The sequence below is a fragment of the Talpa occidentalis genome, unplaced genomic scaffold (assembly GCF_014898055.3).
Source record: "Talpa occidentalis isolate TD23 unplaced genomic scaffold, MPIMG_talOcc4v2.1 talOcc4.4, whole genome shotgun sequence".
Taxonomy (NCBI): domain Eukaryota; kingdom Metazoa; phylum Chordata; class Mammalia; order Eulipotyphla; family Talpidae; genus Talpa; species Talpa occidentalis.
In genome coordinates, this window is record NW_023604295.1 from 71,712,566 (window position 1) to 71,730,887 (window position 18,322).

At 34.0% G+C, this 18,322-nt stretch overlaps 1 protein-coding gene across 2 annotated transcripts in view; it reads left to right on the plus strand.

The window, feature by feature from the left end:
- GBE1 (1,4-alpha-glucan branching enzyme 1) overlaps positions 1-18,322 on the plus strand; it is a 255,028-nt gene that overhangs the window by 161,418 nt on the left and 75,288 nt on the right. For both annotated transcript variants that reach the window (XM_037525699.2, XM_054700702.1), the window contains exons 8-10: positions 8,371-8,486; positions 10,899-11,026; positions 15,868-15,966. In XM_037525699.2, the coding sequence (XP_037381596.1) occupies positions 8,371-8,486; positions 10,899-11,026; positions 15,868-15,966 (343 nt within the window). The remainder of the gene's footprint in view (positions 1-8,370; positions 8,487-10,898; positions 11,027-15,867; positions 15,967-18,322) is intronic.

The following is an 18,322-nucleotide window of genomic DNA, read 5'->3' on the forward strand; positions in this document are numbered from 1 at the left end:
TTCTGTTTATTAGTAAGCAAATAGGATTAGCAACATCCAGTAGACTAAGTTTCTTATCTTGAAAATACCAGAACTTGGGCCTCCCCTGGTGGCGCAGCGGTTGAGCGCTGGTCTGGAAAGCTGCCCGCAGCCTCTGCAGCACTGGTTCGATCCCTGGCCACTGGTGAGGGTCCCACATGGTGCGCAGACCTCTCCTGCTGCCCGCTGCTCCTGTCAGCAGTGTATTTCTCGTCAGTCTGCCTGTTTCTCTTCCCCACTGTGGCTCTGGTGAATTCTCTCACCCTCCCGCGCTTCTGACTGTACCCAGTGCTTGTATAAATGAATAAATAAATCTTAAAAAATAAAAGAAAAAGAAAATACCAGAACTTATTCTGGACTATATATAAATACAACTCTAGGCAAATAGGTTGAATTACAAAATGTAATTTTTATAGAGGTTGTTTTATCATACTTCCTTGTCAAGAAAATTGGGTGGTTTTATTTCATTATTATAGGCACAATGTTAGACAACCTTTTTTTTTAATTTTAGGAATATTTCCTTAAAACCTTAATATTGGAATTATCTGTGTGTGACAAAATTTCCTTAATAAATCCTCATTACTTGATTACAGGCTGAATTTTTCAGCCATCTAAACCAATTAGAATCCTGATTATTTTGATTGCCAAAAATCCTTAAATGTATATATTATCCATCGATGTATTCAGTTTCTGTATCAGGCACCTGTGATTTAAACAATTTTAGTGGTTTATGATTCTTAAGAGTGTCAGCTGAATTTCATCATCTTTTTCTGGATTTTAGAGATTTTATCTTTGCTTCTGAAAAAATGTATGTAAGCTAACCAGTTGACTTTAGTAAGTGTAGACATAATATTAGTTTCTAACTTATGTGTAAATTAGCTAATAACTAATACGGGTCACTTTTCATACATTCTTGCTGACCAATGAATGTAGGCATCACCTTTTAAAAGTTAACATCTGGTTCTCTAATTGTTTGGAAATTAGATGGCTGTTTGATTTCTAAGGGATAGTCTTTTTGAAGCATTGTGTCCGTGGTGTAACCTTAAATTCAAAGCCCATTCTTGTCTTTTGGAATACACCAAAGTACAACTGTGACCTTAAATTCTGTTTTATATTTTTATGGAACTCTAATCAACTGGATATATCAACTATGTTATGGGTTGTTTTATGGCATTTTGAGGTAGGAAAAGTAAATTACCTTTTTTATTGTATCTTGTGTCAGATATTTTCATACTTTGACTCAAGGCAGATCGTTCAGTTGAGATGATTCAGTTCATTTATTACTACATAAAATGTTTAGCAGTATGTCTAATTCCACTATAGTTTGGACTCCTTTATAGTTCCTTTTTTTCTTTTTTCTTTTTTTTCCCAAAATGTCTGCTTAATTGAAGGGTGAGAGGGAGAATTTTGCTACTTACCATGAAATTGTATTTTTTTTTTGGTTTTGTATTTGTTTTGAAACATCCTTGTTTTGATTTTCAGAATATATGATTCTTCTCTGAGGCTCAGTCACCATAGTTTTGCCAACACCAAAGTGCCCAGAGTCCTCCACCACATGCGCCACGCTCTCCTCCCCTCTTTCTCTACTCTCCCTCATCCCCCACCCATTCCACCTCCAAAGTGTCTGAGATCTGTTTTCAAGGGTGAGGCTTACAATTTGTCTTTGTCTGATACTTGTTTAGTTTCTCTACATTCCACATATAGGTTTCACCTATATTGACTATTGTAAATAGCACTATAGACATAGGAGTGCAGGTTTCTTTTCAAATTAGTATGTTTGTGTTGTTTGAATAGATGCCTAGGAGTAGAATTTCTGGGTCTTATGGCAAATGCATTTTTAGTTTTTTTTGGTTTTTTTGTTTTTTTAAGATTTATTTATTTATTTATACAAGCACTGGGTACAGTCAGAAGCGCAGGAGGGTGAGAGAATTCACCAGAGCCAGAGCGGGGAGCAGAGCAGGCAGAAGGACCAAAGTACACTGCTGAGGGGAGCAGTGGGTGGCAGGAGAGGTCTGCGCACCGTGTGGGACCCGCCTCCGGTGGCCGGGGAGCAGCCGGGGATGGAGCCGGCGCTGCAGAGGCCGCGGGCAGCTTCGCAACCCAGTGGCAACCCCTGCGCCACCAGGGAGGCCCCCGTTTTTATTATTTTGAGGAATGTCTACACTACTTTCCATAGAAGCTGGCCCAGTTTTCATTCCTACCAGCAGTGTAAGAGGGTTCCTTTTTCTCTATACCCTCACCAACAATTGTTGCTTGTGGTTTTTGTTTGTTTGTTTTGATAGGGGCCATTCACACAGGTGTGAAGTGGCATCTCTTTGTGATTTTGATTTGCAATTCTCTGATAATAACTGATGATGACCATTTTTTTTCATATGCCTTTTGGCCATTTGCATGTCTTCTTTGGAGATGTAACTATTTAATTCTTCTGCCCATCTTTTGATTGGGTTGTTTGTTTTCTATAAGTACTTTGTAGATCTTTGATATCAATCCTTTATGAGATTTTTGGTGTGCAAATATTTTCTCAAATTCAGTAGGGTGTCTCTTTGTTTTGGTCATTGTCTCTTTCACTGTGTAAAAGCTTTTTTGTTTAATATAGTCCCAGATGTTTATACTCTTATATGAATTTCTGAATGAGAAGGTGGTCTGCAGAGAAGGTGGTTTGCACAGCCCCTGAACAACTTTACTCTTGTAATTAAAGTTTATTGAGCTGGGATAAATATATTTACATAATATTAAATGCATGATCTCCATTTATATAGTCTAAGAAAAAGGAAAATAAAATATGTCTTTATTCCAATGACACTACAAATACTCTATGACCTACTGTTTCTGAACTTTGAGCTCTGGATTGTGTTGATGCCAGTACTCGTGGGTAGTCTTCTTTTTATTTTTTTAAATGAACTCTGACCTCAGTCTTCTGGTTCTTTGTCTTCTGAGATCTGTAAGCCCTGATTTCCGGACCTGGCTATAAGCAGTCTGTGTTTTAAAATTAGTTTCATCAGGACACTGAAATTACAAAGAGTGAATTTGTCTGTATTTATCATGCTGAGATGATGAAAGACACAAAATTTGGACCATGAAAAAATTGGGAATATGTTGATGAGTGTTTTTTTCTCCCTGTTCCTGCACTTGTAGTTAATGTTTTCTTAAATTACAAAGGCTAATTATAAAATGTTACACTTACAAGATTAGCTTTATTTTTTTTTACTTAATTCTTCCTAATAATACACTTTTGGAAATAGGTATATAAAAAGTTGATTTTTTTTTTTTTTTGCTTTTGCTTTCCATTTGCTTCCAATGATTTCAAATTTTAGATTTGATTTTTTTTTCCTTAATGTATTTAAGGAAATACATTGTGTTTTGTTAAAAAGTAAAACTTTATTGATTTTCATTGTTAACTAAAAATCAACAATTCAAAAGGGTATGGCCCCTCCCTGTCTTAACTAAGGAACTAAAGAACTAGGAAACATACCACCCAAACCAAGTGCCTAGTCCTGGCAAGAGACTGCACCACCTAAAAACAGCAAATTAGTAACTTCAAAAAAGACACTTCAGTCTTTATGGCATCCCTAAACTCCCAGTTCCTAGAAAATAAGGTTCTAAACAAATAGGGTAAATTCTAACAACTGTCTTTGCTTTCTTCAATGCATGGATAATATAAGATAAATACATTAATTGAAACCTCCCCAAATTTTCTTCACTTTTACAGATCTTTTCGAAATAACTATACATAATCCTCACTGAGCATTGGGGCAACTTTTCCGTAGTTATCTGGAAACTCTTGGGTTTAAGTCTTCACTCTTAATTCTTTGATAAAGTCACTTAATTTCGTTTGCCTCAATTTACTTTTAGTGGATAGTTCTTTACTAATTTTTTCTACGCAATTGGTTATCCAGTAAAATTTTATGTATCCCTTTTTTATCTCTACAGATAACACATCTATTTTATGTTTCATTAATGCTTATGAAATATTAGAAAATAAATAATTTTGAAAGTAGTCCAAATTTAATGTATTCCCTCAGTTTAATCTTGTGGGTTTTTTTTTTTTTTTAGGTTTATTTGTGTTGTTGATGCAAGTTTCAATTCAAGAACATATTTGAGGTTTAAAGAATATAATTTCATATTTTTAAATTCCTTAGAATTTTAAATCACCCATGCCAAGAATCTGTCTACTCACGGTTAGAGCTAAATGACTTTCCCTTTTAGTATGTTTTCTTTTAGCCCTTTGAGTCAAGAAGGGTCTAGATTAAATGGTATATGGGAACCAATAGGCCATTTTGTAACTGTGCCCTTAAGCAACCAGGTGGTATAAGGCAATGCTTCCTTTCCAGTTATTAAAATCAGATCATCTCCTTTTTCTATTTTTCATTGAATTGCAGTATCTTTCGCTCATTTAAAGAAATTTCCTTTTTATCTTTATACATTAGATATTAGGACACAGCATTTACAGTTGAACTTTCACCTGCCTAGAAAACATGTAGCCCATGATATTTATGTTAGTAATTGACAGCATCACCTCAAGCTAGTGATATAAATTTGTATTTACTTACATAAATGATAAATAGCATTGGTATAAGAAAATGTGGAATGGGCTTTCCTGGTGGTGCAAGGGGTTAAACACCGCACTATGAAGCAATCCGCAGCCTCTGCAGCACGAGTTCCATTCCTGGCTGACCAGGGAGCAACCCACATATCGTAGCAGATCTCTCCTGGCTCACCCACTGCTCCCCTCAGCATTGTATTTCAGTCAGTCTGCCTGTTCTGTTCCCCACTCTGTCTCTGGTGAATCCTCTCACCCCCTGCATCTCTGGCCTGTACCCCAGCTCTTGTATACATAAATAACTAAATCTTAAAAAAAAAAAAAAAGAAAAAGAAAATGTGGAAAGAGCTATAAAGTACATGTTCCAGCTACAGGCATTGTAATTGTACAATTTAAAAGTATTTTGGAAGCTAGAGATAAAAGTAGTTCAGGCCTAGGGACAATTTTGATCTTTGCTTCATATATTCATATATTCAGATACCTATCCAGAATATTTTGTATTTAAACAGGTTTTGGTTCCACTCTGGAATAGCTTAGGCTAAAATTACAATTTCCATGTCAGAAGTAAAAACACATTTCTAGTTAAATAGTCAAATTAAAATAATTATTTATATATTTAGATAACATTGTTTTCAAAAGATTATTGTTTTTTCATAATAAATTTATTTTTTAATGAGGTACTTTTTTCTTACTTCCTTGTTAATATTTGACAGTATGGGATTTCTCCCCTCAGGAGTGTTCACCATAGTTCTCCTCCCACCATACCACCTGTAGTCGATCATCATAGTCCCTTGTGCTCTCCTCCCACCCCATTTTCATCCCACCCTATCCCTTTCTGGATGCCTAATATCTGTGGCCAGCTTTCAAGGTTTGTCTTTGTCTGACCCTTTTTTGGTTTCTCTATATTCCACATATTAGTGAAACCATTTGATATTTATCTTTTTACTTCTAACTTATTTCACTTAGTGTAATCCCTTCTATTCACTCCATGTTGCTGTGAGTGTTTATCTGTTTTGTTTGCTGTGTAGTATTCCATTTGTGTATGTGTACCACACCTTGATCCATTCATCTGTTTTGGCACATTTAGGTTGTTTCCATATGTTGTTTATTGTAAATAGTGTGGCAATAAATATGTGAGTGCAGGTTTCCTTTCAAATTAGTTGTTTTGTGTTCTTTGGATAGATTCTTAGGAGCAGAATTGCTGGGTCATATGGCAGTTCCATTTTTAGTGTCTGGCCATTGTACATTCCCACTAACAGTGTAAGAGGTTCCTTTTTCTCCACACCCTTGCCAGTACTTGTTTCTTTTTCTTTTTTTCTTTTTTATATTTGAGTCGTTCTCACAGGTGTGAGGTGGTATCTCATTGTGGCTTTGATTTGCATTTTCCTGATTATAAATGATGATGAATATTTTGTCATATTCTTGCTAGTCATTTACATATCTTCTCTGGAGAATTGCCTATTTAGTCTTCTGCCCATGTTTTGATTGGGTTTTTTGCTTTGTTCTCACTGAGTTGTATGAGCTCTTCATAAATCTTCAGTGTCAGTCCCTTATCAGATATATGTCATTCAGATATTTTTGCTCACTCATTGGGCTGTCTCCTCTTTTCAGTTGCTGTCTCTTCTGCTGTACAGAAGCTTTTTAGTTTGATGTATCCTGGTTGTTAATATTGTCCTTTATTTTCCTTGCTGCTGGAAACGAGTCCTCAAAGATGTTGATGAAGTTTATGTCATGGAGTGTTTTACATATGTTTTATGTATTTTATGGTTTCAGGTCTCACATCCAAATCTTTTACTTTGAGTTGATTTTCCCATGTAGCACAATAAAGTAGTCTAATTGCATTGTTTTGCATGTGGCTGTCTAATTTTCCGAGCACCATTTACTGAAGAGGCCTTCCTTGCTCCAGGTTGCTCCTTTGTCATTGGTTGTCCATATATGTGTGGTTTTGTTTCTGAGCTCTCAATTCTGTAACATTGGTCTGTGTGTGTGTTTCAAAAGATTATTGATACTCAAATTGTATGTTTTCTTTCTGAAATGCTCATCTAACAACCTTATTAATAAATATAGATATGTATCTGACTGTCTGAGAACAGGGTATATGTGAGAACTCTGTGCCATCCTTTCAATTTTGCTGTGAACCTAAAACTCTTCTTTAAAAAAAAGCTTATAAAAAAAAAAACTTTCTAAAAGGGACAAAAATCAGAAATTTGCATGCAAAATGTATTTTTTTTTAACTTGTTTAGTTGTAGTCTCTGTTTTTGCTTATTTATTTTTTGTTAAAGAGGGTTTTTTTTTTCTCTTTTTTTCTTTCCTGTCCCCTAAGCAGGCTTTTTTTCTTAAAACCTAGGTGATTATACAAATTCTGTCTTCATCATACCTTGAACCCAACATTATCGAAACTCCTGACTTCCTTTCTTAGCAAAGTAGTGGTTGCTTGTATATCTGTTTTGTCATTCCTTTTTATTAACTTGGAGTAAGTTTTTAAAAGTCAGAGTAACTTAAAGCAGTGAATTAGGAACAGCACTTACCTTTCCCCAATGTTTAAATTTACAATTCCAGAGTTGATTGTGATGACTTAATCTCCACTTATGTCAGATTGCTCCTTAATATATGGGAGATTTAAAAAATGCATAACTTTCAACTGGGTTAAAGATTTGTGTACACTATTACTGCTTTGTCATTAAACTAAATGAGGTATTAAAGCCTTAAAGCCCCAGTTATAATAAGATAGAGAACTCAACCATAACTATATGACTAAAGAATAGACTAATTGATGATGCCCTCTTTTCAATTGTCCGAAATAGACTTGTTTCGTGCAGTGTTTTTAATTGAGTTATATAGTTCTTTGTTTTCTTTCTGTTTTTATGGATGTAGGGCTTTTTAACTTGTAGAATTTTCTACTTTACTAAACATATGTTTTTTAGTAATTAGGTTCCTTTTTTTTCACTCTGACAATAGTCTATTAAAAGTAATTTGGCTTATCATGTGGTTGCTTTTAAATGTCTAATTTTTCTTTTACTTTTTATTCTGAATTATATATCTGAAATTGTAGCATGGGGAAATATCTTAAGTAAACATCGGGGCAGTTTTTCTACTCATAGTAAGATTATATTTTCTTAAAGGAGAAGCTATGAAATTATGGCTATATATTTTTTAAAGATTTAACTTTGATTTGTTTAAGCATACAAGAACTGGAGTGTTGGCCAGAGGTGCAGGGGATGAGAGGATTCACCAGAGACAGAGCAGGGAGCAAAACAGGAGGATTTACTGAAATACACTGTTGCGGGGAGCGGTAGATGAGACAGAAAAGGTCTGCTGTGCCATGTAGGTTAGCTCCTTGGCCTGAGATCCAACTCAGGCTGGTAGGGGTGATACCACTGAGACTTAATCCCTAGGCCACCAGGGAAGCCCCTGAAATTATGGCTATATTAAGTGAAAAATTTGATGAAAATTCAGAGATATGTAGCAGATCTTTTTTGAGCACTAAAATAGTGACTAATACATGGTTACAGGGACACATCATGGACTAAGAGAGAATCCCTTAGTGCCCAATGTGACCAATATTTCCTTGGTTTTTCTCAGATATAAAATAATTAATTTGCAGCTAAAAGAAATTAACCATTTTTCTTTTAGAGTGAGTTTCATCAAACAAGGTAAATGTTTTTCATTTACTGGGTCTCATATTTCTTTGAACATCATGATTTTTAAGAGAAATTTAATTTTAATTAATAGTCTTTGCAAGCAAGCAACATATAACAGTGAAAACTCACTATGTACATTTTGCTTAAATATGTATTTTTCTCTGATTCTAGCTGGGAAGTTTTACGATTTCTTCTGTCAAACTTAAGATGGTGGTTAGAGGAATATGGCTTTGATGGATTTCGTTTTGATGGTGTTACATCCATGCTCTATCATCACCATGGAATGGGTAGGTAACTTGCTGTATTACAGACATAATTAATGACCTGCTTTTATTTTTTACTGGAAGATTGCAATTAGGTTTGGGGTTTAGCCACATGCACTGCAATGACCATTATTGTTGATTGGGTTTTAATTAATTTCATTTTATATTTCTTCTCTATAGTCACCTCTGATTTCCTTTTGGCAGGGGTTGGGTATAAATACATTTTATAAACAAGTAAAATATTATAAATAACATTCCTTAAAATATATGTACTTAATAATATGTCATCCTTAATATGTGACTTTCTTTTAAAAATATTTTTTAGAGAAATCATTTATTGCTACACTCCAAAGATGTGAACAGGGCAATTATAATGAAAAATAAATATAAATAACAAATGTGAATATGTATCAATGTGTGGGCCTTTGCATATTACATATTAAAGAAAATATGTATATTTTATATCTAGTTGTTTTAAACACTCAGTTAAAATTAAATTATAGATTGATTTGTAATTAAAGATATTGATCAAAGATCCTCAGTTTAAAAGTTATACAAAGATGGGATCACAGAAGCCTAATCCCTCAATAAATAATATGACAAGCTATTTTTATTTGCATAATAGATAAATATTTTCTAACCACAAATAATCAAAAATAAAAAGGAGGGGGTTGTGGAGGGAAAGAAACTATAGTCAAGTATAATACTATCTGCTCTTACTAATGGTACTGCTCCCATGAAATGCTCTTGGGGAAGAATTGACTCTATATAATGTGACAGATTTTATTGATATCACCCAGTTTGGGAAGAAATACACTTAAGTAATGAAAAAGCAAGCATGACAAAATTCAGGAACTATGTTCTCCTAGACTAAAACACTTACGTGCTCTTTCAGAACCTCTCTCTGCTGAAAGATGGGTATTTTCCAATGACTTGTGGAGTTGGGAAATGAGCCAAAGATTATAGACATGTGACATGATTTAGGGGTAGAATGTCCAAGAAAGTATAAGAAAAAATATTGAGTTACTATTGTTTTCCCCCATTGGAAATAAAAACAAAAAACAACACCAAAACTGTACAACAAAAGGACATATGGTACACTACAAAAAAGTTGAGCTAAAGCAATTGACATCAACACACAGTGTGTTTAATTCATACGTTTCAATGATATAAAAAAAAATTCATCAAGCATTTTGAAAAATAAGCAATTTTTAAACCTGAATGAAAAAATGGATGGACTCATAATACTCTATTACCAGTAGAAATACCTGCAAAATTCTTAGGGGAACAAATTGTAACTCAGAAGTTTGATAGTTGCATTGCTCTTGACATAGAAATTTGAAAAAACTTGAAGAATAAATTTCCATAATTATGATTGATAATAACCTTCAAGTGATAGCATTTGACAAACTTTAAAAAAGGTAAGCCAAGGGCCTCCCCTGGTGGCATAGGTGGTTGAGCGCAGCACTGTGAAGCTGTTCGCAGCCTCTGCACCACCAGTTTGATCCAGGCCAGCTGGCAAGGGTCCCACATGGTGCCACAGACCTCTCCTATTGTGCCCGCTGCTCCCCTCAGCAGTGAATTTCGTCACTCTGCCTGTTCTGTTCCCCATTCTGTCTCTGGTGAATCCTCTCACACTCCTGCGAATCCGGCCTACATCCCGGTTCTTGTATAAATAAATAAGTAAATCTTTAAAAAACAAAAACAAAAAAAGGCGAGTCAAATAAAATACTTAGGTATAGGGAAATGGGGGCAAAAATGCAGGTGTTGAGCACTAATTTGATTTATTTACTGAGTAAATAAACTGAAAGACTAAATAAACTGTGTAAACAACTGAAAGAAAGTAAATGGTATTGCCCCAATAAATGAAATATGATATATGCAACCAAAATCAGGAAGAATGGAAAGAAGATGTAGAAGGAAGTTTCAGAATTTTAAGATCTTTTTGTCTTCATATGACATCCATATTGCATAAATTGAAACACATGTTAGTCACAATATAAACATACCTTGGTTTTGTAATGGCTTTTACATTCGCTTTTATTTATTATAGAGGGTTCTAGTGGGAGCTAACTTATATTACATGTCTTCAGGTAACCAAAAAAAATCTGAAAGTTGAAATTTAGAATTCCCTTTTTACCATTTTACTTTATTTTTCTGTTGAAAAATTCAGTTAAAATTGAATTAGAATTTTAAATAAAATAATTTGTTTGCTTTTGTAAAACATAAACTGGATTGCAGATTCATTTGTGATCTGAATGTCGATGTGGAATACGTTTCATATATTTGCTGATGATAATGTTATGTGGGGTGGAGGCTCACTAAGCTGCTGCATTATGGTAAAACTAATATTAAAACTAATTGATGGGGACAGTGGGCTATACTTAAGACTTTCATGTTAATGCAATGCCTCGATATTGTCTTTTTGTTCTCTAGGTCAAGGATTTTCAGGTGGTTACCATGAATATTTTGGACTACATGTAGATGAAGATGCCTTAATTTACCTCATGTTGGCAAATCATTTGGTTCACACATTGTATCCAGATTCTATAACAATAGCTGAGGTAAGGCCATAAAGATTGCCTACCCTCTAATAACCTTTTATATACAACATTTTGTGAACATGTGGTATTTGAATGATTAATCTCATGTTGTCAATAATTGCATAATTGAAATTGTAGCCTCACTATGGTACAACTACCTTGTATGGGTGGGACATTATTTAGAATTCATTGTTTTCCTATTAGGAGATAGTGTACACTAATTACTTGTCATCATTCTGTTGTTTAAAAAAAAAAGTCAGTGGTTAGAAATTAAAATATCCTAATCAGTGGACAGGTCCTTGTGCTATGAGACCTTCAGCAGAGAAAAGTATTGAATATTAATGTGCATCTGTCTATTTATTTATTTTTCTTTTTTCTTTTCTGGTTTAATCATTGGAGATGGCATGGATCGTTGCCCATGAGCTTCTCTGAAGCTTCTTGTTCTGATGCGATTACCTTTCTTGTTTACGTTATTGCTCTTGGATTGCCAAATGTTCTCCAGTTATTCATGATTACTGAAGGTCCATGATTAACTGTCCCAAAGCTGCACTCTAATGATATAATTCAGTATATGAATAATTGACAATTCCCCTCTTGGTGATAAATGTGATAAATTAAGAAGTTTGTTAAATGCTTATGCTAATTTAGATTTAGTACTAAAATCCCTCCGGTTTTCTGAGTCCTCTAACTAGGAATTATTATTAAAATTGAATTTAGTATGTTAAAACTGTTCTGTGCAAAGTAGTGGTTGACTTATAAAAACACTAAGACTGAAAAGGTCAGAATTAAGGCATATTTGTACGTTGCTAGTATTTTGTTCTATGGAATGAAATATAGTAGTAATGATCTCCTTCTTGTAGTATTTATTATTCCTCTACCTTTTTTTCTATCCATCATTTCTCAAAACAAAACTCTCCAGCTGAGTGGTATTTTTTCCTTGTTTATCTCTGCATACGAAACAGTTGTACTCTTAAGGCATATCTTCTGGGAATAGAGCCCAAAAATTCCTGGAATAAACTCCTACATAAAGTTAAAAAAAAGTTATTATTTCATCTTGATACCCTGTATTATTTCACATTCTCTACCTTTTTACATTTGGTCATAGCTTATAGATCTTCCTAATGCTTGTGCTAATATTTCATTTGCTAGATAGCTTTTTACATCAATCACAGTGTATTTTAAACTTTTATTTTGTCTCATATATTTTAATTTTATCTTTCAGACATCAAAAAAGTTAATTATTTTGTCAATTATATTTATGGCAATTCAGAGTAGTGGCATTATACATGACAAATTGCTACAAACAATTAATGACAGCACAAATCAAAAGTGGGTACTGAAGAAAAAGAAGCAATTATTTAATACATGAAACTTAAAATTGTTACATTGATCTTCCCGTTCATTTCAAGTGAAATGGTTTCATCATCTAGGGAGCTCTTGTCTGATTATCTGTGTTACTGCCAATGAAACTTTGAGACTTTAGCCTACTTTATATTACTTGGTTTTAGATTTTTTTAAACAAGATTTGTCTTCAATTTATTCTACTTAAATTGAAAACTACTTCAATTTCAATACATCACTTTTCTGTCTTGTGAGAATCTCTTCAAAATGTGGAATTGATCCTCATGAACTATTTTTTAAGAAAGCAAAGTGGTGTAACAAATAAGTAATGTAATTTTATATAAAACCGTATTGTAGAAATTTGAATTTTTTATAATGATAACTATTAATATAGAATATACTTACTACTTTACAAGGCTCTATTTGCTATATTAATTTAAAATATTTGTAATTGAGGTTATTTCTCCCTTGGGAATAATCATAAATACTCTTGAGCTATTAAAGAATTAGAATGGTTTTAGCTTAAATTGAACAGATAATGATTATTTTAATATGATGTATTGGTAGCTGTCAACATTTTTGTATTTAGAGCACATTTATTTTAGTGATCTTTAATTTACCTTCATTATATCTTATAAGATTTTAAAAGGACAGTCTTTAACTCTCCACTTTCAAAGATAACTACAAATACCTCATGTACTAATGGGGCAGTTTTCTACAATTCAGATTTAAGATCCAAGATCAAAAGATTTAAGATCCAAGATATTTGGTGTCCAAATACTTTTCTTAAAGATTTCATTTCCTGTCAAGGTATTTCCTAAAACATTTTTAGACCAAATATAGAACACACCTTAATATTTTTTGAGAAAAATTATCTTGATTTTTAATGACAGCATATTCCTAGTCATTCCTGATCCCTTGTTCCTGTAAAACCCTTTTGAAAAGACACTGTGTCTATAATCCAGCACTTTACAGACGTGGCTGATATTTAATACATATTCTGCCAGTATTTAAAGGAAATTGAACTGGATACCTACCATAGCTATTAAAATATGTCATATTTTGATAAACTTTTTTCTTCTTTTAACATAGCTTTTTTTCTGTTAACCATCCATAGTTTTTCATCCATCCTTTTTTCATTTTATAAACTATAGAGTGCAATGTAGAAATAAGACAGTGACAAAATTTTTATCTGCTTTTTCTTTTTAAAATATTATTTATGAATATATTCAGCCATGTACTTTATTTACCCATATCTCTCTTCCATAAAAAAACAATTAACTATTTATTTTGAGAATCCAGAGTCCATAAATTTCTTTTGTCCAGCTTTTCTGTGAAAGAGTTTGGGGATGATCTTGTGAATAAAGAAGTATTTGAGTTAAGTTTTAGGTAGCTAATAGTATGTGGTACTTCTTATAAGAAGTCGGAAGAATGTCCAAGAAAGAGTTTGAGCAATGACACAAATAGAAATGCTTGTGGAAAGCACAGGGAAGAGTAAGTGCTTAAAGTGGATAACAATCAAGGTTACTGTGAAGATTACAGTAGCTAATGCAGCAGAGTATGTTTTGTTTTGCTTTTAATCAGAAGAACTTCTTTCACTTCCAAGGATAGGAACGGATTTTTATTTGGAACTGGAACACTGATAACACATATCTGAAATCCTGGAAAAGGTCCCCAAGATATTGTCACATGTTATGTGTATTTTCTCAGCTTTCTAATAACTGTTATTTCCATCATATTAATAAAATGCAAATATCCTATGGAAACTAAAAAAAAAAACAAACAAAAAAAAAAAAAGATTTAGTAATTGAACTAAAATAACAAGAAATAATGGTGGAAAGAATGTCTGTGTCTCCATTTCACTTGGTGTACTTCAGTTAACAACTATCAAAATCATATCACATTGGGCCTCCTTGGTGGCACAGGGGTTAAAGACAGTGCTATCAAGCTATTCCCTGCCACTGCAGCACAAGTTTGAGCCCAGGCCAGCAACCCACATGGCATAGCAGATCTTGCCTACCTCACCCGTGCTCCCCTAAGCAGTGTATTTCAGTAGAGCTACCTGTTCTGCTGCCCACTCTCTCTGGTGAATCCTCTCACCACCGCACCTCTGGCTTACACCCCAGTGCTTGTGTGCATAAATAAATAAATCTTTAAAAAAATAAAATCATATCACATTGTCATTTCATGACAGTAAGTGTATATAGTATATTTAGGTCCTAGTTTGTGAGTCCCCCAAGGTCAGAAACTATGCCTTATTTACTTTAAATCCTTATAGCATCTCATTCCTTCACTCAGCATGTATTTGTTGAGTATATGCTGTGTGCCAGGTACTGTTCTACTGTTCTAGAGTCTAACAACAACAAAAAACAAACTTATTTTCCATGGATCTTACATTGTAACAGTGAATGAGGAAGCATGCAATCAAATAATAAATCATACTTTTAGTGATTAAAGTGTGCGATGAATGTTTAAAATATTTTCATTTCAATTGATGGCTCTTGGCAGTTATTGACAGGTAGTGATAGAAACAGATTCTCATAAGATGTTGGTTTGACAACAGTTTGTGTGAAGAGAAACTGAAAATGGGGAATTCCATTTTGAAATATAATGGTCTTATTAAGCAAAAAGTAATGAAGATGAAATAAGATAGTGGCTATAGTGATTGAAGCAAAGGAAAAGGATTTATTTAAAGAGTGTGCAGTTAAAATGACTAGTACTTGGATCATGTTTTCCACAGTTGTAATAATAATACATGTTGTTAAATGTGGTCTTTAGAAAAAAAAATTTACTTACTTGTTTGTTGAATTGATTGTTTCTTTGATTTATCTGTAGTCTAGCAGTAGCATGACAGAGTAGAAAGTTGAAAGACTTGACATCTGAGTCCTAGCACTACCACTGAGAAACGTGTATCTCTAAAGATCCCTTCACCTCAATAAACCTCTTTCTGTATCAGCTAAATGAAGAGGATCCACTAGATAACCTCAAAAACCCTTTCCAAATGTAGGCACCCATAATGAAAGCCATCTTATCGCTTCACTGGTAATGTTCTAACTCTATTTTCCTTTCCTTGGGAGCTAAGTGCTCACAAAATATACTTCAAGTTATCATTGGAGACTAGTATAACAGACATCATGGTGCATGTGTTTATGTGTTTAATAAAATCAATAACTAATAAAAATGTTCACACAGTAGTTAGAAAATAAGTCTAAAGAACTCTGCTTTGGCAATAGTACTTTTACTATTTTGTGTTCTCTATGTGATACTAAGGAAAAGAAAATTATATCCTCACATGATCAAAGTCATCCTGCAGTGAATAGCATTACATAAAATCTTTGTGGGGAATTAGATATACTTTCACAATTATATCTACTTTTACAATTCTGTTACCAAAACTTGCCAAAAATATATTCCCCTATTTATTGTGTTCATTTATTATTGTCAAGTTCTTACTGTCAGAAGAATATTTAGTAAAAAATTTGAAAAGGACGCACTGATAATACTCATGTACTCTGTTTTAGGACGTATCAGGAATGCCAGCTCTGTGTTCTCCCATTTCCCAGGGAGGGGGCGGCTTTGACTATCGATTAGCCATGGCAATTCCAGATAAATGGATCCAGGTAAGATTTTATGTAATTTTTTCCCACTGTGGAGACTTTGTCTTCTGTGGGTTTATTATTTCTTCAATATGCTTCTTAGCTGTGATTCTTAATTTCGGATATTATGTTTGAAGTATTAAATTCTCCCATTAGTGTGTGATTCTTGTGTTTTTAAACAAAGAAATTCTCAAATTTCTAAAAGTTTTAATTTAAAATAGTGTCACTGGTGGTGAGTGTGATATGGTATCATAATCTGAAGAGATGCAATCCTGTATTTCTAAATAATATATAGTATTATAAACTAACTTTACCTTAATAAAAAATAATAGTTAAAAAAGTTATATTTGGTAATATTCAGGCAAGGAGAAAGTATGATTCCTATAATATTAGCTATGAAATGGAAATTTGCATTATGAATGCAAATATATAAAACTTCAGTGTCCTATTTTTAAAACACACTAAACTTGTTTGAAATATCCATTTCTCCCTACAAATCATCAGTTAATATAAAGGCTACTCCTTAATTCCCTGTATTTGTTTCATGGTTTGACCTTTTCTTTCTTTTTTTTTAAATTTTTTCTTTACTTTATGCTTATAAGAACTGGGGGATAGGTTAGGGTTTGCAGGGGGTGAGGATTCACCAGAGACAGAGTGGGGAGCAGAACAGGTGGATCTACTGAAATACACTCCTGAGAGGAGCAGCGGGCAAGACAGGAAAGGTCTGCTGCACCATGTGGGTTAGCTCCCAGGCCACGGTTTGAACTCATGCTGCAGAGGATGGCAATAGCTTGATTGTTCTGAGACTTAACCCCTGTGCCACCAGGGAGGCCCATGGTTTGGCCTTTTCTGAGCTCACTTGTATTCCTTCATTCAGACTTTAAAGTCCTTACCATGTGTCAGGTTCTAGGAATGTAGGATTCAACCCCTGCAGTCATTGCCTATGGCATCTTGCTGATTATTTCTAATACAATTTTATTAAAATTAATGATCCTCCAGTGGTTTGGATTATATGTTTCATTTAATATTTGCCTAGAGACTAAAGTTGTCATCTTGAAATGGATTTGATATAGGACATTTTTCAATGACCAAGTCTATAATCATTGGCTGAGTATGTTGAAGGAGACAGATGTGTATCAAATAATCATGGCTTTCTGATGAATTTTTTAGTCAACATGAACAGGTGTTTTGTGATCACAATGCTAGAAATGCTTAACTTTTCATAGAGACACCAGTCTACTCTGATAGAAGTGATTATTGTATTCATCTTTTAACTGTCTTTCCTACAAATCCAGGCAATTTTTGCAAGGCACAGTTGTGACGTTGAACTTCTACTAACATAACTTTACATTTGTAATGATTATTCAAACATTGTCAAGTAAAAACCAAGTGTTTTACAAAAACAATTAGACTATTAGAAGTCAAACTAAGGAGTTTTCTAGTTTTAATACCTGGGCAAGTTGCCTTATGTTTTTTTTGTTTTTTTTTTTTTTTTTTTTACTACTGTGGATTTCAAGCTTCTTACCATGGTTTAAGGTTCTTTTTTTTACCACCAACTCATACTATTTCCAGTCGTCCATCTAGACTTACTTCCCTCACAAATGCTAAACATTATTTTTTAAACATTGTACAACAATGCTCTCACCATTCTTTGTGCAGATTCAAGAATATTTCAAGGTATATATTAACCTAGAATTACTTCTGAGCCTGTCTTAGCTCACAGCATGATATTTCCCTTTATGTATTCATGGCAATTTTTTTTTAAAGATTTATTTATTTATTTATACAAGCACTGGGTACAGTCAGAAGCACAGGAGGGTGAGAGAATTCATCAGAGCCAGAGCGGGGAACAGAACAGGCCGACTAATGAAATACACTGCTGAGGGGAGCAGCGGGCATGGCAGGAGAGGTCTGTCGCTCCATGTGGGACCCTTGCCTGTGGCCGGGGATCGAACTGGCGCTCCAGAGGCTGCAGGCAGATTTGCAGCCCAACGCTCAACCGCTGCACCACCAGGGGAGGCCCAACAATGGGGATTTTTAAAACAAACTTTATTTTTTTAATAAATTTTATTTTTATATTCCCCATACAATTGCAACCCCCCTTATTTTGACCCCAATCCCTCCGCTCCCTGCCCCCCGCCCCCCCATAGAGTGTCTCTGGTTCGTAGTTTTGTGTTGATTTTGATTTTCACTTTCTTATAGTTATTCATTTTCCTGATCCCTTATTTAAGTTTTCTAGATTCTTGCTGTGAGTGAGACCATCCAGTATTTTTCTTTTTTTTTCTGGCTTATTTTGCTGAGCATGATCCCTTCCAGCGTCATCCATGTTGCTGCAAATTGCATGTGTTTATCTGTTTTGAATGCTGAGTAATATTCCATG